A 24,549-nucleotide genomic window follows, 5' to 3' on the forward strand; every position below is an offset into this window, starting at 1 on the left:
GTCAGCCCACCTTGCCCCTCCATCTCTAGGATACAGTGTTTACTGAGTGGGTGCCAGGACACAGTGGGATTGTACATAATGTCAGTCCAAGTACGAACAGACTCCACCATTAAATACAATGCCTGCAAAACACATCGGAAAGGCATAATCATGGACGCAAAACTGCAAATCAGGGGTCTCAAACTCAAATTACCTGGGGGCCGCTGGAGGCAGTGTCAAAATGACCCAAAATTACTAAAAAAAGACACAAAATTACAGAAAAAAATATGAAAATACTTGAAAAAGACACAAAATGACCAATAAAAGACACATAATAACAAAAAATACACAAAATTACAAAAAAATACACAAAATGACCAAAAAAAGACACAAAATGACTGAAAAAAAGACACAAAATGACAAAAGACACAAAATTACCAAAAATACACAGAATTACCAAAAAAGACACAAAATGACTGAAAAAAAGACACAAAATGACAAAAGACACAAAATTACCAAAAATACACAGAATTACCAAAAAAGACACAAAATTATTTAAAAAAGACACATAATGACCCAAAAAAGACACAAAATGACCAACAAAAGACACAAAATTATTAAAAAAAGACACAAAATTATTTAAAAAAGACACAGAATTACCAAAAAGGATACAAAATTATTAAAAAAGACCCAAAATGACCCAAAAAAGATACAAAATTATTTAAAAGAAGACAAAATGATTAAAAAAAGACACACAATTATTTAAAAAACGACACAAAATTACCAAAAAAAGTAATTAAAGGGACCTTCCACATACAACACAGAAAAGTGGCATTCATATAAAACTCACATTAAACTTTCATATCAAGGTGGGGGCCACAAAATATCGTCACGAGGGCCGCAATTGGCCCGCGGGCCGCAAGTTTGAGACCCCGGCTCTACATGAATAGGCTTATTCATTCAAATATTTTGATTTACTTCACACACTGTAAATTAAATAGAAGATACACAGAGTCAAAGAGACATCTGCACCTTACTTTGACATACATTACCTTCAGACTTCTTTCTCTATGGTCTAACAGGTGTCTAAAATATTAACATGGTGCCACATTTAATCTGACCAAAGAGGACAAAGTATATATTTCTAACAGCAGAAAATCATCTGAATTTGCTGGCTGACCACTAAATGAAAGTAGTCAAATAAACTGAATTTGCCAGACAGTGCTCAGAACATTCTGCTCTGTTCCCAGGTAGCTTCTTCTCACTGCCTCATCTACTGTGTTACATCTCAGACCGCCTCCTCCCCGCCTGCTGGACAGAGACCTGAAATGGTCAATTTAAAGCCAAAAAGCTCAAATCACACACATCCTCCACTTTCTTTATCTATTAGTCTCCAGACCTTCCAGGGTGTCACTTTGTGCTGAAAAATGGTGGGGACATAAGGGCTCTGAAAAAAATGTTTTAAGTGATGTTCAACAGATGTAATGGAGGGTTTTTGGTAGGAGGTCAGAGTAGATAACTATGGAGAGTCAGGAAATAATTGCATAACGGTGCATCGAAAGGGCATAAAGTAGTCAACGACAGAGTCAACAATCTTCAGTATTCAACAGAAAACACATCGACTGCACAAGTAGCAATCATCCAGATGCATCACATCCACAGCTGCAACTACAGTTTATTTTTTTTTGCTTTCCTTTCTCTTTAGGACAATGTTCATTTGTTTCTTTTATATTTTATCGTGTAACATTGTATGTTGCCAATAAAGCTGTCTCAATGTGTTCTCATTTGTTACTTAATATTTCTTGGTGCAAGTTATTTTACAGACCAATGCAGCCTTAAAAAGTGATGGTGACAAAATCAGTCATTTCTAAAAGTAGTGGGACGTGTCCCCAGCGCCTCCACTCTAAATGACACCTATGCTACCTTGTCTCTTTTCCTTATGAGCTCATGAGCTCGTCTTATTAAAGAATACCTCACAATATGTCCTATTGTCTGTATGTTACAATGAAATATTGCTTCAATATTCAGGTCCATAGCCATGGTTGAAATCTACAAATTTAACCTTTAACTATAATATAATAATATATAATATAATATAATATAATATAATATAATATAATATAATATATCTTAGTATATTATATATGTATATATATGTATAGTATATTATATATGTATATATTATATACATCTATTGTATGTATATCTTGTATAGTCAAGTATTTATATGCATATATAATGCCGGTACAATATATCATATTATATCATATCTTATATATATATATATATATATATATATATATATATATATATATATATATGATTACATATTATATATTGTTTTGTATGTATGCACACCCTGCACAGGCTAAATATATGACTCATTGCTATGTTTTTATTAATACTACTACTATTATTATGAATATTATATACATATACTGTTGCTGCCATTACTATTATTACTATGTACTGTGATATACTTTTATTATTATTATTATTATTATTATTATTATCATCATCATATTAATATTACATACTATATACTGTACTATTATTATATACTGTCTAGTCACAATAACATTATTACCATCATATCATCAGTACAATTTCCATCATCTTGCCACTGTAACTTACCTACCAAGTTATCTATCTATCTATCTATCTATCTATCTATCTATCTATCTATCTATCACATATCTTACTTATCTCTGCTCCCATAAGTGGACAGCTACTTTTTAATATCAGGCCTCATATTTAAGTCATGATTACTACAGCTCTGCACACCACCAACGTACTGTAGTTTCTCACCTAAAGGCCCAAAACACCCACAGAGCTGATCTTTCTTACTCCGGCTGATTAAACCTCTCCTGGGTGGAGCTGTGCGGGAATTACGTGAGGCCACCAAAGTTAATGAACCAATAACAACGAAAACTACCCTAACAGGTGCTACAAACTAACAGTATGATCAGATGAGCACAGTGTACACGCCAACACAATCCTCAGATGATATGTACTAAGGCAAAGTAAGAGAAAACACCTGTGTGGGTGGACCATCGATGTGTACATGGATATTAATCATTATGGATTTTGCTTTTGGGCTCTGTATGGAAAATACAAACATGTGCACGCCTGTGGCAAATGCATAATAAATGCCATTTTTTCATAATTGGAGATCTAACTGCTCGTTGTCAAGATACGGCATGTCTTCACTGAAAATTAGCCTTTCTTTCTCAGTTTTCATGTTGCAACTATATTTGTTTTGTGTAGGTTTTTGAAAGAAGTCGTCAATACATAAGTCAAGAATTCAATAAGATGAAGTGAGACCTATATATGACCCCTGCACCAATGCCTCATGTCTGTAAGAAACAACATCACAGTTTGTGCTTCATTGGATTGATTTTGGCCTCAAGAAAGAGTTTGTAATTTATTATAACTGAACCTCCTACAGTATATTCGCATCAGTTATGTGTAGTATTTGTTGAGGCTGCTTGTTTTCACACTCACAACAACCTGTATATTCATAGTGATCCTGATCCGTCCCCCCCCACTTTCAGCGACAAACATCGCCAGTAAAACAGAGGATTAATGTTCTGTTAGTTAGATTATTTACATTGCAGCACATAGAGAGCCTGGCTGCTAATGGTGCGTTCAAGGTCTACACGAATGTCAGAATTTTAGACGTTGTTCCGACTTTCAAGTTCCTACTTTCAGTGTAAATTAAACACACCATACATTGTTACGGTAAGAACGTGTTAGACCCGCCTTCAAAATAAAAGCAAACACATGTAGCTTTCAAAATAAAAGCACATGGATGTGTTCGCAGAGTCCACCACAGAATTTGTAAAAAGACTGTCAAAATATGACACCTTAAATAAAACATATAAGAACCCTTATTCTCATTTACAATAATTCATTAAAATATGAAATGATTAAGAAGGAATAGTGGCATTAGAATGTGCGAGAGGCACCAAATTTAGGCTTTTAGGGCAAAAATGTTCCCCGGCAGTATATTCAGGGTGATGAAAGGAGGAGAGATGTTTGTGGGTCCTTCATTGTCAGCTTCAAGTCAGTAAATTTGTTTGGCTGCACTGGAAATTTCATGTACAAACTTCTTTTTATCTATGTAAATATGTTGGATGTTGTTTACACTACAGTTCATTTAAAAATGTTTAAATAAAACACATTTTTGAGATCATTTGCTGACAGCTTCGTCCCCCCCAGTTCAAAAATCCCATCTGCGCCCCTGGGAAAGAAGCACGGGGAAGCGAATCCCTGAACCTAAAGCTGTTTGTTTTTTGAAGGGAATAATATAATATGATATTGCTGTAACGGTAAACAACACTGCTTTAATTCACAAACCCTCTAAAGCAGCTTGCACACAATAAACAAGATTTTTTTCCCCCCTGTGAGAATTCTTATGAGGCGAAGAGACCACTGGCTCTGACAGCAGCCTCTTGGGATGTCCAAGCACAGATTCAGAATACCAATTAAACTGTGTGAGCCAACATATACAGTGTTGTCAGGGTAAAACCTCCACGACTGATGGAGAATCTGGTGATCAATGACACGGCCACAGAAGCTCCATAACCATCCATTGTGCCCTAAATCGTCGGCCAGCTAATCAGGAACTGTGCTGTGATGTGTGTCGGCTGTGTTCCTGGAGATATGTGCAACAATGTGCTGGTGGAGACACAGCATGTGTGCATTAATATGATTCTATGTATTGAACCAGCTTGCACTGGTTTTCTTCCATATTAGAGCCCTTTCCACTAGACATGATCATTCATCTGACTGGCTCATTCACACTTATCTCCGACATTACGCTGATGATGACATCACAAACACACTTAAAGGACATTTTGTTGTTTTCTTTTTACAATACTCATTTTAAAAAATGTGTTATAAGTCACACCTCAGACAGCAATCCTCCACTTATCCCTGCTATTTTTAATTCCTTGGGAAAATCTGCATTCAGAAACGCAGCCATTCCACAGGTTTTAACATAGTTTTTATGCTCTCTTGTGTTCATTTTTTCTCATGCCTGTTTGAATTTGTACCAAATGTGAGGTCTTGATCACAGTCACACCTCCTGCGGAGACATAGCCTGCCAACTTCCTGACTAATGAGTCCAGCTCTGTGATTGAACCATTTTAGCTCGTATACACAGATATTCTACCACTCTGCTGATGATTTTAGGTCTATGCGGTATATGAAAGTTGTCCCGTCTCCAGCACCTACAACCTTTAAGTAAAGATAGATAGATAGATAGATAGATAGATAGATAGATAGATAGATAGATAGATAGATAGATAGATAGATAGATAGATAGATAGATAGATAGATGTAATTTCCCAGCTTGGCTGTAATTTCCCAGCTTGGGATAAATAAAGTATATCTATCTATCTATCTATCTATCTATCTATCTATCTAGATAGATCGATAGATACCGGAAAATATGGATAATATTATTGCTAAGAAAAAAGCAAATGCATGCAAACAAATTGTGAGGTCCTCTCCATGTCTAAAGATGACTATAACTATTATGCTGTATGTAAGGATATATATATATATATATATATATATATAGAGAGAGAGAGAGAGAGAGAGCCTCTTCGTCATTGTATAACAATATACAATGAAATTTGCTCATTTGGTAACTTTGGGAAACAAGACTAGTGCCAGAAATACAAGATTAGAAAAATATATAATCTAAATATGATAGTTTTAGCTTATAGTTTTACGTATTTCATGTTTGTAAGAACCAAAAGTATTTATCCAAGCTGTCTTTGATTGCTCATTGGAAAAGTCTGCACTCTGGCATTTTTCCAATAACTCATGAAATATTGAGTAGTACTGTATGTGGACCAGGATGGCTGATCCATGGACCATCAGGTAACGTTGACTGACAGGGTAGTCATCCATTTGTGACAATCCCATTCCCAGTGTGTGCTCACATACACACACTGACCATATTGAACACTGACTATATATACGATATTTTGTATTTAATATCTAAATTGACATGTTGAGTCATGTCTAAAGTCAAGTCTTTAACGTCCAAGTCAAGTCTCAAGTCACATAGATAGATAGATAGATAGATAGATAGATAGATAGATAGATAGATAGATAGATAGAAGAACCATTTTAGCTTGTATACACAGATATTCTACCACTGTGCTGATGATTTTAGGTCTATACGGTATATGAAAGTTGTCACATCTCCAGCATCTGTAACTTTTAAATTAAAATGCTATAGTCATAGATAGATAGATAGATAGATAGATAGATAGATAGATTTTAGAACCATTTAGAACCATTTTAGCTTGTATATACAGATTTTCTACCACTGTGCTGATGATTTTAGGTCTATACAGTATATGAAAGTTGTCACATCTCCAGCATCTGTAACTTTGATTGATAGATAGATAGATAGATAGATAGATAGATAGATAGATAGATAGATCATTGTAGGTTATGAAATTGCAATAACAGACTAAAAATAGTACCATAACATAAACTCTCTGCCCGTTTCTATGGGAATGTTTTGGTGCTGCTGGGCTGTCAAGGACGGTGTGAGATGTATCAATACAGCATGAACATACAGCAGGTAGTGAAGCGAAATTCCCGTTTATCTGCCTCCAGTCTTCTTCTTCTCTGTGTCCAAATCCGTTGCACCTGTCAACTAATTACGCGCGAGGGGGTGGGGGGTCTCCCACCAACCTTTCCACTATGAGCTTAGCATGACAACACAAACGAAGCGATGAAAACTAGCGTGTTTTTTTTTTTTTAACGTCCACTTGTCATGACGGAGAAAGCTCGCTTACCTGTCGTAACTCCACCTACTGTAGGACATGCTCCTGTTGCTGCTGACTCCCTCCATGTCTCCGGGGAGCTGGACAGGACTGGACTGGACGGTGAGACGGCAAAATGAAAGCGTAAAGACGCTCCTCTCTCTCCGTCCTCACTGAACCAAACCAAACACCAAGTAAAGGAGTCGCCTGTGAGTGAATGAGCAGGAGGCTGTGCAGAGCCAGACTCTCTCCTCTGGGCTATACCACCACGGAGAGGGGCGCGCGCTGGCAGCTCACCGTGCACGCGCAAATGCTGATTTGGTTCATTCACGCGGACCAGTGGCGGACTCACACTGTTAGAAGGGCAGGGGGGGGGGGGGGGAAAAATACAAAGGGCTCATTCTGCACAACATGGGGCCCCACCAGCACGCAATAAGCTCTGATGCATCATGTATGATGAAATAGTCCTCATCAGGGCCCAGTGGCGGTTCTAGACCAGTGTTCCTGTGGGGGCCAAGCAGGGGCCAGTGTTTAATCAGAGGGGCACATTAAAAAACTGCAAAGATGATATTTAAGCATTCAAAACCTTTATTTTAGCTAGTTATTAAGTATATTTGGAAGATACAGATACATTGATTGAAACAATGAGACTTACCAACAATAACTATTATTTTTGTACAACAATGACATATCTAATTTTTGTGCACAATTACTTTTTATTTTATTTTGAAAGTGCAGTACAGTAGGAATGATCTTTTTTTCTTAATACACAAGCTTTTATTGCACAATTAAACTATTTTACAGTGTACACATGCTGGGTTCCTTTTGTGTACAATGAGGTATTGTTTGAACCAAATATAGGTAAGAATTTTTCTGTTGTTCATTGTTATAAATTGATCATTTTATTATTAATTTGACACAGGGGCCACAGCAGGGGCCAAGGTCTTCTTCACAGGGGCAGTGGCCCATATATGAGGGGGCAGTCAGAAATGTGAAGGGGGCATCATGTGTACACATCATGCTCCAGCACTTTTTTTTCTGTGCTTATAGCAGGGATGGGCAACTTAAATGCTGCAGGGGGCCACAATTTTTCATCGACACTACTACAGGGCCACATATAGGACCGTGCACTTAACCAGATATGATTAAACTGCAATTTTAAATATGTTTACAGTGCAGTAACTTAACATATTTCATGCTCAAATGCATGTTTAATAGTATAAATAGGAATACAAATGGTTTGAAGAAAATGAAAAATAACCACTTACTGTGATTTCTTTTTTTTTTCAGTGCACGAACAGCAGACCAACATTAATTGCAAGAAGTAATTTTGTGCATTTTTACACTGCACTTTTAAGATTTCATGCTCAAATGCATGTAGTTGTACTGAGGGCCACTTCTAGTGAGGGTGCGGGCCGTATGCCCGTATAACCCCGACCTGGAGAAGTGGATTGCACTTTGTCAGGCCTCTACCTTCAGACCTGAAGACTAAGCTCCTGCTGGTTCAGCTCTTAAGGTCACTGAGGCATGCAAACCCCCTGACCACAGTAAGGTGGCAATCCCTCGGGGGGGAAACTGAAAAATAAAAATAAAATAAATGAATAAAATAAAACATCCTTCATCCAGATTTCAACCAACAATCGTGAATCGTGTGTCCTTTTTTCGGACACATTATCAATTTTATTTGCACTAGAGGGCACATCATCATAATTATTTTTTTTTTTTTTGGGGGGGGGGGGGGGGGGGGGGTCGCCCCTCCTGCCCCTTTTCAGTCTTTCCCTTATCAATACAAAAAGTAGCTGCGCCATAGCCCACAAACACAGTTCTCCTCCTTTATTCATGAACTGCTGTATTGATTAATTATTTTTTTTGTGGGGTAATTTTTCATTTTTAATGTATAGAAATCAATTATTGCATGTTTAGTTGTACGTTTGTGTATGCAGGTTTCCTTACTGTTTATATTTTTATTTTATTTTATTTTTAATTTTTCTGTAAATAAAATATTAAAAAAATAAATTAATATTATATATATATATATATATATATATAGAGAGAGAGAGAGAGAGAGAGAGAGAGAGAGCAATCAAATGGAAAAGAATGAAGCAAAAACAAATAAATAAATAATAGTAAAATAAACGCAAGATTACATGTTAGTTAAAGACATTAAACGCAGTCCATATGTTGGTAGTCTTCACAGCTTGCATTTGTGTATGTGGCAAAAAGAAAAATTAAACTGCTGTATTAATTTGTATGTGGATGAGCGCACTCTCAAGTCGTAATTGGCCATGGGCGTCATTTATTGCAAATAGGAAAAGGCTTGATTTTAATATTTTCCCACAGGATCAGGCTCACACATAAAGCTTATTAATTTTTGCTTGCAGGTTAAGACTCCTGCTTCTCTGAGATCACTAATTGGATGCATGCACAACTGATTTTTATGCAAACATGGAGAGGCTTTTAAGCAACATATTATTAGGTGAGCCAAACCAGAGAAGACAGGTGGGGATGAGGGAAAGGGCATGCAGGAAATCCTCTCAAGCTGCCATTTCAATACTCGGTGAATCCCAATATCCGCTATATAATATCTCATTTAAGCCAACAAAGAAAAGGACACGGGAGGTCCTTCAACCTTTACATGCTAAGCTCATTTTCTTTTGTTCAGATTCTTTTGTTCAGATACAAAGAAATACGAATTCAGTGCTTTTACTTTAAAATACTTAGTGATTGTTTGTTATTATGTGTCCTCAGTTTGTATGTAAATTGAATCATTCGTTCCAAGTAATATTCACTAAACCAGTTCATTGGCTTAATTAGTTGATATTTCCAAGTAAAATGTAATTGAGGGACATCAGTGAATCTGCAATTTACTTGTGTATTTTCATAAATAAATAAATATTACTTAGAAACAGCCAGAGTAAAGATTATAAACACTTTCTGTGTGGAAAAACTTGCCTAGCTTTTTTAAAGTAAATGTCACTCCAATTTTTTTCAGTGTTGACGTCATCCTTGCTTGTGTTGTATGATCTCTCCAATGTGCATCGCTTTGGATAAAAGCATCTGCTAAATGACATTGTAGATTGTAGATTGTATGTCATATGTTATAATTATACAATGTTGATAATGAGTACATTTGAATTGCTTACACTTGCTTTAGACTCCCTCATAGGACTGTAGGCCAGAATATATGTGATGCTCTCAGGACCAGTGAGCCCGGATGCTTAAAATTCAAACAGTGTGTAAGTCCTGGCAGCACACTATAACCACAGGCAATGTTTGAATGTACAAAAGTTGCAACATGGTCTTTTGCACAAAGCATTTTCTGAAAACCAATCACAAAGGATCCGAAGCATAGCATCGCTCTGGAGAGGAATGACAATCATACAGAGAAGCCCCATTTCCACCAGAAGAATGACTGTAAAAATGACACATTGTGAAGGATAACAAGCCGGAGATTACTCATGGTGATGATGCCCAACGTGACGTGTTTACTGAACCATCAGAGAGGACTTTTTAGGATGTTATTGTAAAAATGATGAGTCTAATGCTACAGACTTCATAGTCATCAAATCTCAAACCAACTGGACTCTTCTAGCACAACCATCATCAAAACATACAATGAGGGATTATATTTTGTAAGAAAGAAATTATGAATTTCTTTCAAATTACTTTAAACCTCTGAAGTCCAGGAGATTTTGGTTCAAATTTGTCAACTTCCTATGCATTCATTTCTGTCTCTGTTCAGCATCTTTCAGTCTGTCCTTACATCACATGCATGGCTCCTTTTTCTCCACACAAGTTTGGCTATCAGTCAGATTTTTCGTTTTATTTTAATTAACAAAGTATAAAGCTGCAAGGAACCCAAAATACAAACAAAAGACACAGGTGTCTTTGGAAATGTACCTTTTTTTGATTTTTTTTTTTTTTTACCATTTATACACACAAAAACAGAAGAAAAAAATAGCAAATAATAAAACTACAAGACTGTCTATTGCAGGTAAATTTAAAATAGTAATAGTTTTCATTGTAGAAAGAAAATTCACATTTTAATAAATGTCACACTGTGAAAGCCTCTATGCTTGGACTTTCAACTGGCTTTCTCAGCTTGTCTACAAATAAAGTTATTACTGTAAATAAAACGTGTATTTTCAATAAATAGATGGACTCCAGAGGGTTAAAATAAGTTCATTAACATAGACTTGCTTTTATGTAATGCTGTCTATCTCACCACTCCTTTTTACTTCTTCACTTTTTACTTTTTTTACTCCTTTTACCTTTTATTTTCTGTGTATCTGAGAATATCTTGTGATTGTTCCTGCTCTGTCTCTTATCGTTTTTCTTGTAATGTAAGAATTGATTTTAGCCTTATGGCATCATTGTCGTTGTGATTAACTGCTCTTTGTCCAAGCATTTTGTAAACTGCTGTTTTTGAAAGGTGCTATATAAATACAGTTATTATTATCATTATTATTATCATCCATCACCTCGATAAAACTCTTTATGTTACATGTTTGTCTTTTAATTTGTCATCCATATCATCAATTCTCACCTCCCTTCATTGGCTTCCAGAAAAATTGAGAATTAATATTAATATCTTGTTAAATGCAATCTGTTTATAGTAGTGTTGTTGAAGCTCTATTCTTGTTGTCAGCAGCTCAGATCATCTAATCGAGGCCTGTTATCCTCACCGTTCTTATTCTAAATCCAGAGATGACCGTGCTTTTGCACTTTTATTTTAAATGTTTTGTTTATGCTTCCTTATTATTTTGGTTGCATGATTTTATGTTTTCATTATGGTTTACTTTGTATTCATTATGTCTTAATTGCTCCCTATGTGTTTGAGTATAACCAAAACCAATCAGTAGCTGTTTATGAATTATTTATGGGCTGAAAGAGTCAATAGCATTTCCATTCAGTGTTGTTTTTCCATCCATCCAAATCAGCACTCCTATCTGTACAAACCTGAGTTATTTTTAGTTTAGATTTAAATTTTACCTCATATTAACCCTCTGGAGTCAGCAAACAAACAAAAAACACCTCGACCAGGTGTACGTTTTTGCAGAGGGTTTTCATATTTTGCAGTTTGCATTCAGCATTTTTAATGCAATATTTTGTCTTTAATGTTATTTTGTATGATTTTTGTCAATTTTTTTTTTTTTTTTTTTTTTTTTATTATTATTTTGTTTTTGTGGGTGTTTTAGGTGTGTTTTTTGTCATTTTTTAGGTGGTTTTTGTACAAAAAAAAAGCATATGTTTTCTGTGGGTTTTGAGTGGGTTTTTATGTGGGGTTTTTGTTGAAAAAAAATTTGTTTTTTTTATGTGAGTTTTTGTAATTTTGTGTGTTTTATGTGTGCTTTTAAGTGTGTTTTTGTAATTTTTTGTGTTTTTTATGTGAGTTTTTGTAATTTTGTGTGTTTTTTGTGTGTTTTTATGTAATGTGTTTTTTTGTCATTTTTTGTGTATGTTTTAATGTGTGTTTTTGTACCATTTATGTGTGTTTTTTGTGTTTGTTTGTGTTGAAAATGTTGATCCAGTAAGTCAAAATGAAAAGGTTGAGGTGAGGTTGTGCTGAGAACTATACCAACATGGCATGCTGGACACTTTTTAAGTCGTTTATCCAGGCAGAATGAAAAGTCGTCTCCAAAGGGTTAATTCTCATTATCACCAACTCAAGATCTTCCTCGTCAGTGTTTCAGCTCTTTATATAGAAAAAAAGAACTAATAAGTTTAATGAAATCTGAGGAGTAGGAGGTAAAAATGAAACATCAAGCCAAGCATAATTTATATTTTGTGCAACCTTTTAATTTGCAATTTCCTTCATCATTCCAAGTGTTAATTGAAAAAAAAAAGAGATATAACTTTGCTATGCTTTTTAACAGTGTTTTTAAAAAGTGCTGTAGAAATAAAATGATTAATACTATCAATATTAACATCTTATGTCTCCATGTTGTGTTTTATATGTAATTATATTTTAACCCCTTTAATACAAACCTGACTTATTTTTAGTTTAGGTGTAAATTTTACTTCATATTTATTCTCATTTTCATCAACCCAAGACCTTCCTCGTCGTCAGTGTTTCAGTTTAATGAAATCTTTGTTCATTTTTTAATCCTTTTCATGTCTTTTTTTGTGTCTTTTTTGTGTCTTTTTTGGTCATTTTGTGTCTGTTGTTGTGTCTTTTTTAGTTATTTTGTGTCTTTTTTTGGTAATTTTGTGTCTTTTTTGGTCATTTTGTGTCTTTTTGGTCAGTGTGTCTTTTTTTTAGTAATTTTGTGTCTTTTTGTGTCTTTTTTTAGTCATTTTGTGTCTTTTTTTAGTCATTTTGTGTCTTTTTTGGTCATTTTGTGTCTTTTTTAGTCCTTTAGTCCAACAAAAAATGTGATTTTGAATCTGGTGATTTTGAACAAAGGTTGCAAATCTAACATATAAGAGGGTTACATCCAGTTCTATCATTTTATACTAAATCTATTTGAGCTTGTCTCCAGTTTTACTTGGTATATCATCATCAAACTGAAACTGGCCTCATGGAGTTTACAGCCAGAACTTTAGAGGTAAATTTACAGTAGGGCTCCACACTGCTTTGTTTTCTAGTCTGGATGTGATGAAGAAGTCATGCTTTGGAGCTTTTGGAGACTCTAGAGGGTTAAAGAGGTAAAAATGAAACACCAAACCAAGTTTGCTTTGTATTTCGTACGACCTTGTCATTTGCAAGTTTCAAGTTCCTTCATCATTCCAAGTGTTAATTGGATTTTTTTTTTTTAGTTTTATTTTGCTATGCTTTTTAACTGTGTTTTGAAAAATCATGATACATCAATACTATCAATATTATTATAATAATTATTATTATTTATTATCTTATGTCTCCATGTTGTGTTTTATATTTATTTATATTTTAACCCCTCAATACAAACCTGATTTATTTTTATTTTAGGTTTAAATTTTTACTCCATATTTATTCTCATTATCATCAACCATCATCAAATCTTAAGATTAATAGGTTAAAAAAAACAACACCAAACCAAGTTTGCTTTACATTTTGTACAACCTTCTCATTTGTCAGTTCCTTCATCATTCCAAGTGTTAATTAGAAAAAAGGATATCTCTTTTTGCTATGCTTTTAAAAAGTGCTATAGAAATAAAATTACCAATACTATCAATGTTATTATTTTTATTATCTTATGTCTCCATGTTGTGTTTTATATTTATCTATATTTTAACCCCTTTAATACAAACCTGATTTATTTTTTATTTATTCATCATTCCAAGTGTTAATTGGATTTTTTTTGTTTTATTTTGCTATGCTTTTAACTGTGTTTTGAAAAATCATGACACACCAATACTATCAATATTATTATAATTATTATTATTTTGTATTATCTTGTCTCCATGTTGTGTTTTATATTTTAACCCCTAGTGGTTCAACCATTTTATAACATTTCCTTAGTCAAAACAACCCCCTTGTGGTCAGATATGTGTATTTATGTGTATGTATCAGTAATCCTATTATTAATAATAAATATTTTTGGCTCTTAAAGGCAGCTCTAGTTTAGAAGAAGCAGGAAGGCTGTTTGTGAATGTGGCCTAGATGTGTGCATGAACATAATTAACAGCAGAAGATGTGTCATTATTATATTGCCTCCCAAAAAGTATTTTCCTCCCATAGAGTAGAGCGATGCTGTGGCAGCAAAAATTCAACAATGGGCCAAAAGTGTTTTGGGAATTCAGGAATTCCAATAAATGTGGACCCCAAACACAAAGAAACTAATTGAACCCAGAGAGAAACATGCAGTTTGTGTGCAATTTAAAGTGAAGAAGATCGATGCCGATGTGGACAAAACCTGCAGGATTTTAAAGAGACGGTACAGAATAAATCCCCTACTGGATCCTTAATTATCTGGGATATAAGTGGTCATATGGATGCTATACCAGCTGTAGTCATGCTGTGAATACTAATGGTCTCACTGGCCCCAAGGCTCAGTATGTAAGATTCAGGTCTGTGCAGCTTTTTTGAATCTACAAAAGAAAGATTCTCTACCCCATCTGGCTCAATGACAGATTTTATTTTAGCACCAAAAGCTAGACACAGGGCAAAAGACACTGATATGGAAGAAAAAGAAGAAAAAACAGGATGATTTGGATGTACACTAGGAGTCGCAATAAGATGGGAAGTCGGAATTTCAAATCTCAGCCATTGTAATAATTCATTTGTGTGATTTTTAAGCTCTAATATAAAGACCAGAATCGTTTCTAAGACCCTCTCCCACCTGTTCTAGGATTTTACACTCTGAGCTGCCGGTGGACACCTCAAAGATAAATATATTCTCCATTATTAAGCCACAGTAAGAAATAACATTCTTGGTCACATCTGGGTGAAGAATCCAATTTTGTAAATTTGGGCCAACAGTCATCTTCACTTAAAATAATCAAGAGAATTAAATATTCCTCTTTACATATATACACAGCTACGCCGTGAATGTGAGTTCACTTATAAACATATAAAAATACTTGTCAACTAGTTTGATAAGAAAATAATGTATAAAAGTAGAGTAGAAACATTTAATCAAGTCCATTACTTCCATCATCTGATTTTCTTGTTTATATTACAAGATGATGATATGAAAAACAAACTGCAGTACTTCATTTTTATGCCCGAACAGAAGTACAGAAGTGGACGAGGGAAGGCAGAAGAGTATTTTGTGTCTGTGGTGGTTGATGATAGCTCCACAGGTGGCAGGTCCGGTGAGTTCAAGTCCCGTCGGAGAAACGGCTTTTCTTTTCTTTTTTTTTTCTTAACAATGTGCATCTCAGTGCCTCCACGTTTTTCCAACTGACAGATCATTGGGGAGAAAAAAGGGGGTAATGTAACAGAATAATTCAAGGACACAAAACAAAAACATTGCCACTGTGTTATTGGAATGATAAAACAGTTATTTGATCGATATCGTAGACGTAGAAGTGTTTGACAGAAAAAGATGCGTTACATTGGAATGATCTGAACTGAACTGCGCTCTGAAAAGCTTCTTGATTTGCAACAAATGGATTGGATAATAACATTACTTGAATATAGAGCATACAGTGTTCAGCGTTTTGTTCTGAAATCATTGTTAGTCGTCAAAGATACACAATGTGCTACCGATAAATGTATCTACTGCTCCGTAGAAATCTGAAACAATGTATATCACGTCCAATTTTGACTGAACCGCCACCTTCGAGGAGAGAAATTCAGACAAATTTGCTACTTTCGGTACATTGACGAGATCAGAATGCTTCAATTCTATAAGACTTTTAAAAAAAAAATCAAATACAGTAGACACTCCATATTTGGCAATTGAGATGAAAGCAGAAACCACAGACGAAGAAGAAGAATCCACTGCAGAATGCCAAAAAAGTTCTATCATTGTAGCTTTAAGGGCTTTCTAGGCTTTATATTTATATACATACTTATATATTCACTTTCATATATGTAAAACCAAACTCAACCTCACACACTGTACTGTGGTGATTTAATAGATCATTAGAAGTACACTTTGAAAATCACAACAAATGTCACATATGTACAGTAGCAGATTAGCACATGGGAGTAAAGGTGGATATGGCACAACATACACAAAGCTTCATAAGATAATCTCTCTGCTCTGGTCAGACACCGGAAACTAAAGAAACATTCTGGATATATATAGTTTTCATTCAATCTCGGTAGCAAGTACAAATGTCACTACAAGGCAAGAGAAGTCCTTCAGAGTACAAAACATTAATTTGTCAGGCTGATTTTAGAAGGCAATGTTTAGTGTTGGGACTCTCTCGTGTGAATTTAAGATTACGGCTGAAGGTAGAGTGGTGTTAAAATTTGGCATTGTCAGTTGTCCATAGTGATGTCCTGGGGACAGCAGTTCCTGGTCAGAGTATCTCAGAAAAGGCTGTCTGAAGTCATGCACGTGGAGAAGGCAGCGGTCAGTCATCCACGGAGGATGTGATGTCAGGCAGAGTGGGGGGGTGGGGGGGGGGGGCGGGTGGGAGAGAGTAGCTGCATGAGTTACAGTGATAAGGCCGACTCAGACGATCACACAATGGCAGCCGCTCTTGTCTTTCTCTTTTCTTGTAGGTTCTGGCGACGGAGGACATTCCTGTTCTTGGAATTTCCTAGGAGTCGGGAGAGAGAGGAAAACCATCATGACACAGCGTTTTTCCTGCTTTTAACCCTTCTGGTGTTCAAATTAGGGTTGTCAAAAGTATCGATACTCAAAAAAGTATCGATACTAAAACGTTATATCCGGATACAAAACTCATTTTCAAAAGTATCGAGTATCTGAAGCTTGTTATCATAGTTGCAGTTTCTTTTTGCACAACTGTTTTTTACTATAAATATTTAACCTGTGGTTCTGTTCGGTTTTTACATGTTGCAATTTTCTTGTTAATAAAAATATTTCTGTTAAATTTTGGGGTCTTTGTTTTTATCCTTGTGGTATCGAAAATGGTATCGAGTATTGAATATTTTCCTGAGTATCGTATCGAGTTGAAAATTTTAGTATCGTGACAACCGTAGTTCAGATGTCACACTCATAAATTGACCTGCTGTGACCCCGAATCACAGATAATCACAGATAATCACAGATAATCAAAGCCTCATGAAGCGTAGAGACCTAGAGCAATCAGAAGATGTATGGCTTTCCTAGCTATATTTAAAATCTTAGCAGTTTTAGAGAACTGAAAAATACAGAAATCGGCGGAAATACAGAAAATAATGTAGAAAAGTAGAGTAGAAACATTTAATCAAGTCCATTACTTCCATCATCTGATTTTCTTGTTTATTGTGGCCCCCGTGACGATATTTTGTGGCCCCCACCTTGATATGAAAGTTTAATGTGAGTTTTATATGAATGGCATTTTACCGTGTTGTGTGCGGAAGGTCCCTTTAATTACTTTTTTTGGTAATTTTGTATCTTTTTTTAATAAGTTTGTGTCTTTTTTTAAGTAATTTTGGGTCTATTTTGGGTAATTCTGTGTCTTTTTTGGGTAATTTTGTGTCTTTTTTTGTAATTTTGTGGAATTTTTTGGTCATTTTGTGTCTTTTTTAAACTAATTTAAAGTTTTTTTTCAGTCTTTTCATGTCTTTTTTTGTAATTTTGTGTCTTTTTTGGGTCATTTTGTGTCTTTTTTTGTCATTTTCTGTCTTTTTTTGTAATTTTGTGTCATTTTTGGTCATTTTGTGTCTGTTTTTAGTAATTTTGTGTCTTTTTTTGTTCATTCAAATGTTATTGAAACCAGATCACAGCATGAATGATGTTATATTCTGGAGGGTTTTGACAATTTTTATCCATTCCAAAAGAAGTCTAATTCAGTAACAAATGATATCAACCCAAATATTGCTGCAACAACTAATGAGACATAGTTGAGCATGATAATGGACTTAAGAAACCCAAACATTAATGCTCTGAACCTTTTATACACCTTTATAGGTGTAACCACTTCTATGTGGCACATATTGTTGACCTGCTATCTCCCCCTAAAAATCCACTGCACACAATTCTCAATAAAAAGGGGACAGAATTAAAACAGAAATGACCAAAGGAACTTTGTGTTAAAAGCATGCTAATTTGTTAGTCAACATTTCTTTATGCAAGCTTTTTTTCAGAACATTTTTAACAGATTATGCTTTTAAAAAGTGATAAGGACAAAAGCAGTCAATTCAAAGTGTCCCCAGCGTAAATGGAAATGACAGAAACAGAGTTTTCAAACACATTTAAAACAGTTATGCTTATTTATCAGACATTTATGTCTGTGCCAGTTTATCTCAGTTTTCATCACTGATTCAAAGTGGGCTTTCATTTAGCAATTACACATTAATTGTGTCTCTTTTATTTAATTGAATTATTTATTTATGACTGTCAGACAAATCTGAAAACACTTCTAAACTCTAAATACATTAATTTTATTTTTAAATTAAAAATTATGGTTATTTAGTCATAATTTTTGGGAGAGAATTTCATGTCCAACTGACAGTCGAGTGAAGGGAGAAATGAAACAAAGGTCCCTGTTGGGCGTAAACCAGGAGCGTCATGATTCATGGTCATTGACTTAATCCCAAGGCCGCTGATGCGTCATCAGCGAACCACAATTCATGAATATTTAATGTGACACGTACGAAACCTTCACTGTATTCTGCATTATTAACAGTTATTACAGGAGAATGTCCATCATCTTAGCAACTAAAGCTAATATAGGTCACTGACGGATCCTCATGAGCACAACATGTTGGAGCTGCTTGTATTTATTACCTACCTGATTACTCTAACCAGCTCGTGGAAAGCCTGGTCTACGTTCATACGGATTTTGGCTGAAGCCTCCATATATGTGACCTTCAGTTGTCTGGCCAGCTGTTGGCCCTCTTCCTGGGTTACCTGAGGCAAAAAAAAAAGAATAATGATTAATTATAAAGATGTAGCACATGTCGTCACCCTGTTGAAATAATCGGCTAACTCATTTTTTCAAGTTTGGCAGGAAACACAAAAAACTTCACCAAAAGTGTAACATGTAACATTTATTGATCATTTCACTCAAAAAGGATGTAACAAAGGATGGCTATTGGCATAGTAATAACACTGTGTGTAAATTATGTAACTTAAGAGAAATAAATGACTTAGGCAATTTTTTGAACATGCCTTTGTGAGTGTCTTTTCTTGGTCTTTTTGTGTCTTTTTTAAAGTAATTTAGTGTTTTTTCAGTCATTTTGTGTCTTTTTTTGGTCATTTTGTGTCTTTTTTGTGTCATTTTGTGTCTTTTTACAGTAATTTAGTTTTTTTGTTGTTGTAATTTTGTGTCTTTTTTTGGTCATTTTGATACTGCCTCCAGCGGCCCCCAGGTAATTTGAGTTTGAGACCCATGCCTCAGAGTAAAGCGTTACCAATATTAGTGTCAACAATAAAACACTGATAAACTAAACTGAACATGCCTTTGTGACTGAAGCAAGATATGGTAACACTTTATTTTGAAGGTGTCTACATAAGAGTCACACAAGCCTGTCAGAAACATGACATGACAAGTATAATGAGCATTAATGTTACTTCAAAGTGTCATTAATGTTCATGACACATCCCCCATGTCATGTTTATGACACGCTCATGTCACTCTTATGTAGACACCTTAGAGCATGGGTCTCAAACTTGCAGCCCGCGGGCCAATTGCGGCCCTCGTGACAATATTTTTTGGCCCCCACCTTGATATGAAAGTTTAATGTGACTTTTATATGAATGGCACTTTACAGTGTTGTGTGTGGAAGGTCCCTTTAATTACTTTTTTGGTAATTTTGTGTCTTTTTTAAACCATTTTGTGTCTTTTGGGTAATTCAGTGTCTTTTTTTTTGATAATTTTGTGTCTTTTTTTAGTAATTTTGTGTATTTATTTGGTAATTTTGTGTCTTTTTTAAATCATTTTGTGTCTTTGTTAATCATTTTGTGTCTTTTGGGTAATTCTATGTGTTTTTTTGGATAATTTTGTGTCTTTTTTGGTCATTTTGTGCCTTTTTTGGTAATTCTGTGTCGTTTTTTGGATAATTTTGTGTCTTTTTTTAGTAATTTTGTGTATTTTTTTGGTAATTTTGTGTCTCTTTTTTAATAATTTTGTGTCTTTTTTGGTCATTTTGTGTCTTTTTTAAAAATAATTTTGTGTCTTTTTTGGTAATTCTGTGTCTTTTTTTCGTCATTTTGTTTCCTTAAGTAATTTAGTTTTTTGATTAAGTTAATTGATTAAGATGTGAAATTATAGTTATTCACTTGCATTCCTGAACAGAAAATTGAGTTTTAGTGGTTGAATATTATGATTTATTAATTTCTGCCCAGTGAGCCAGCTCAAATCTGGGTATAAAAAGGTAAATTGAGTTAGTTATTTGCCAAATAAATAACAATAACACTTTTAAACAAGCTTTTGAAAGATTTCTAAAATATTTGTTTTCTCTGTTTTATGACAGGTGGTTTATTACATTTGTTAAGTAGTGTATATTAGTGCATCTAACCTAGAATGTAGAATTCAGTTTGTGCTTTTTTAACCAACATGTTCAGACTTTCACATCCAAATGAAAGTGACTTTAAATAACTCTGAAAGAAGAACTTTTCCAATACAGCTCATTTTCTCAACTAAAAATATATTCAAACAAAATAAGAGTATTGAATATTTATTTTCCAACGCATACTGTCTGACCTGGCTTTCTACTGAGCCTTCACAATAAAATCCACTTTCTTTCCTCAATACCAGAATCATTTCCATAACATAGAGCACTGTGGGACAATATTTTGTCCTTCAACACCAAAAGTTAAGCATTTTTCTTTCATGCTTATCCCATTTTTAATTGTATTTCATTTTGTAATTTCTCAAGTGTAAACTTACGACACATTTAAATGAGCATTTATGCATCTGGGACTGTTTCTTGTTGAAACAGCTTTGCATACAATCTGAACCTGAGTAATGAAAAAAAGTAATTAGATCCAAAGATAGACCATAGTTCCTGACAGCAACAGACCAGTGAACAAAAACGAGAAATATGATTGTTCCGCCGCGTTTGGTGGAAAATATCGACACCAGAAGATGTAAAAATGTGTTTGTCAAATTGCATATAGTATATAACTATACTCTGGAATTTAAAGTTTTCTTAGGTTTTCATGTTTAGGCTTCTATTCCAGAGCTACCATGAAGCTGACTTTATCCAAAATCACAAACCTTGAAAATACAACATTTAAATTCAAGCATTTTCAAGGATTTCAAGCACCCGTACGAACCCTGGTGTGTGTGTGTGTGTGTGTGTGTGTGTGTGTGTGTGTGTGTGTGTGTGTGTGTGTGTGTGTGTCCTTGTCCTTGTCCTTGTGCTTATGTGTTTGGTAATATGTTTAGTATTTACTCTTTATTACCTTTGTATTGTTTGTCATTATTTAAAAGGACCACCTTGAAAATGAGATGGTACATCTCAAGGGGCTATCCTTGAAATAAACAATAAAAAAGAATAAAGAAGCTAACTAGGTCATGTGTTGCAAGTTGTCACTATGATCTATCATCTTGTCATATATAATGTCTTTAGCATCTACATTTCTCATGTCTCATATAAACAGAATAAAACACCAGCTAATTTTACAGCGTGCTTGCTATCAGTGAGTGAACCCATTGACACTATATGTGCCTGTAATGCTCCTCTTCACCATTAGGGGGCGGTGTGGTTTCATGCAGGAAGTGACGAGCGACTGCATACCAACAGGCAGAAAATTCATCATTTCATCACACTCCCTTTTCTCTCCATCCATCCTCCCCTCCTGACACCACCGTTTCCACAGCCTCTCTTTTCTCTATTCTTTCTCTCACATCCTGTTGTATCTGAGCAGCTCCTCGCTGCAGCTGCAACGCTTGCTTCACTTTCAAATATGCAAATGTGAGTCCTCCAGACTGGTTGATATCATCTCTTCAGAGGATCAAACGTGTATGTTTGTCAGTCAGTGGGTTCAGATCTCTGCTGCAATCTGTTGGACTTACTTGTCTCTGTAGTTCCAGATCTGCTTTGTTTCCTACCAGGATCATAGGGAATTCATCTCTGTCTTTCACTCGGAGAATCTGTCTTTGGAATTTGTAGATTTCTTCAAAGCTGTAAAACATGTAACATAGTTTTATGTGGTGGGGTTTTTTTTTGGCACAAAGAGGTTATATAGGGTTTTTAAGTGTGGATGCATATGTTCATCTAAAAATGCACTAGCGCCCAACATTGCTATGTAGCTAAATGACCCACCCACACACACAAACACACCCATCACCCAGAAGTTGGGGTCACGGCCACTGTGGATCGGACTGAAAGTGTCAGAAAGGAGAAAAAAAGTGAGCCGCACTATTACAGAAACATAAAATGTGTCTGTCTGTGGCTCTGCTCCGTGCACTGACCTGACCGTTGTCCCTCTATAATATAAAAGGCCATGTGCACTTTTTCAACTAAACAGCAAATAAAAATGTCAATCTGGGGGGAAAAAAAGAGGCAGAGTGCAACCACAAACCCAGGACGGCATTCCAGCCACGGGCCCGCAGACAGCTTGGTGAGCACATAGTAAATCTGGAAAGACTTGACTAATATAAATGGAGGAAGGAAAGACTGTTTACAACATAAACATTGGGAGGGGGCTGTGGGTGGGGGCAGGGGAATGCAGCACGGCCGGGCAGGGACACAAAGACAGGGAGGAGGGGGTGTGACAGAATGACTACATGCAGAATACTATGTAGTGTAATGAGAAAACTATTTCAAAGGTGACTTAACTTCACATAGCGATATAATCACTGAGGACTTTCTTTAACCCTTTATCATCCACTTTTCAATATTTAAATGATCAAAACCACAATTTTAATACTATGTATAGTCTGCATTTCTCTGTTTCTCTGCAGGAGATAATGCGTGTATTTACATACAGTAATTATCTCTATATCTATCTATGGAAGCAAGAAGCGTCTGTGTGTGTGTGTGTGTGTGTGTGTGTGTGTGTGTGTCTAGGGCATATCTCTCTGATCGTTAGTCAGACTGACCTCAGATTTCGTGTGTGGCTTGTGCATGGCACGAAGGTGTGCGTCCTTGTTTTTGAAGATTTTTAAATTCATTTTTCTAAATATCATCATTATTTACGTAGGACGTGTTGCGGCATTGCACTGTTTCCGATCGGACGCCTTTTAGGGGAACTCCGCCCCCTTTTAGTGGAGCTCCGCCCCATTGTGTGATAGGCCTACACCTGGTCAGTAACACAATTCACTCTGGATTTACACGTCTGACTCATCTCATCTGTAAGTCTATTTAGCCTACCTAGCTTTCAGAGTTTTAAAGTGCGCTACAAGGTTCGATTTTCCAATAATATTGGAATAGTTTCCAGTGAATATCAATGTTCAATGTGTATGTGCTGGATGGTGTGGTACTTTATGAAAAGTAAGTGTTTTATGGAGTTGCAGACGTTGTAGTGGTCTGCATGAAATGTGTAAATTCCGTTATTCCCGATTAGCATGCTAACCGGAGATTTAGCTTTCTTATGTTGCATCACTATGTAATTCAGGGATGACATTCATGTTGCTTAGCGTAATGCCCATAATCATTTGATATGAGATACTTACATGCAATATAGTATATCAGCTAATTGGGTTCATGTTAATGTACTTTTAGTGCAGCATACTGCATAATGTGCTAACTCACGATTAGCATGCTAAGCGGAGATTTAAGCCCTTTCTTCTGCATCAGTTTGATCCATTGAAAACAGTAAAACAAAACTTTATTCACCCAATATATACACTTTGTATATTAACACTACAAGAGTATTACACCTCATTGTACATCCCACTTTCACACACAACCTCATTTGGCCATAATTGACAAATCTACTTAATCTCCCACTATATGAATACATACTTCCTGCGGGCACTGCACTAGTATGAGGTAATGAGATGAGGTTTTTATTGGTCGTGGCAGGGTCCGCCATTGCATGCAAGTGTAATTTCAGGTTTCAATATTATTAGACTTCACCCCTACTCTCTTTACTTTATTAAAACAACTTGAGTTTGCTTGGTTTTGCCATTTACAGGTCCACTAGATGCTTTTTCGGCTGTATTTTCTGACAAAGTAGTAACTCGAACAGTGTTAGCTGAGAATTTAAATGGCACCTGCCGTTGTCACGATTACCACAGGTGTCGCCAAATCAACAAGGATGGAAATCTTAAGGATTACGGACGCAACACAACAACGCAGCAGGGTTATTTATCTGCTATACAGACTGTCTTTGTGGCATGT

At 35.5% G+C, this 24,549-nt stretch overlaps 1 protein-coding gene across 1 annotated transcript in view; it reads right to left on the bottom strand.

Moving 5' to 3' along the window:
• Positions 1-15,128: 15,128 nt before the first annotated feature.
• rras2 (RAS related 2) overlaps positions 15,129-24,549 on the bottom strand; it is a 52,991-nt gene continuing 43,570 nt past the window's right edge. Inside the window, exons 4-6 of the mRNA XM_059355899.1 lie at positions 22,278-22,386; positions 19,047-19,165; positions 15,129-16,907 (exon numbers count right to left, since the gene is read on the bottom strand). Coding sequence (XP_059211882.1) covers positions 16,820-16,907; positions 19,047-19,165; positions 22,278-22,386 — 316 coding nt within the window. The 3' untranslated portion in view covers positions 15,129-16,819. The remainder of the gene's footprint in view (positions 16,908-19,046; positions 19,166-22,277; positions 22,387-24,549) is intronic.

The sequence above is a fragment of the Centropristis striata genome, chromosome 2 (genome assembly GCF_030273125.1).
Source record: "Centropristis striata isolate RG_2023a ecotype Rhode Island chromosome 2, C.striata_1.0, whole genome shotgun sequence".
Classification (NCBI taxonomy): domain Eukaryota; kingdom Metazoa; phylum Chordata; class Actinopteri; order Perciformes; family Serranidae; genus Centropristis; species Centropristis striata.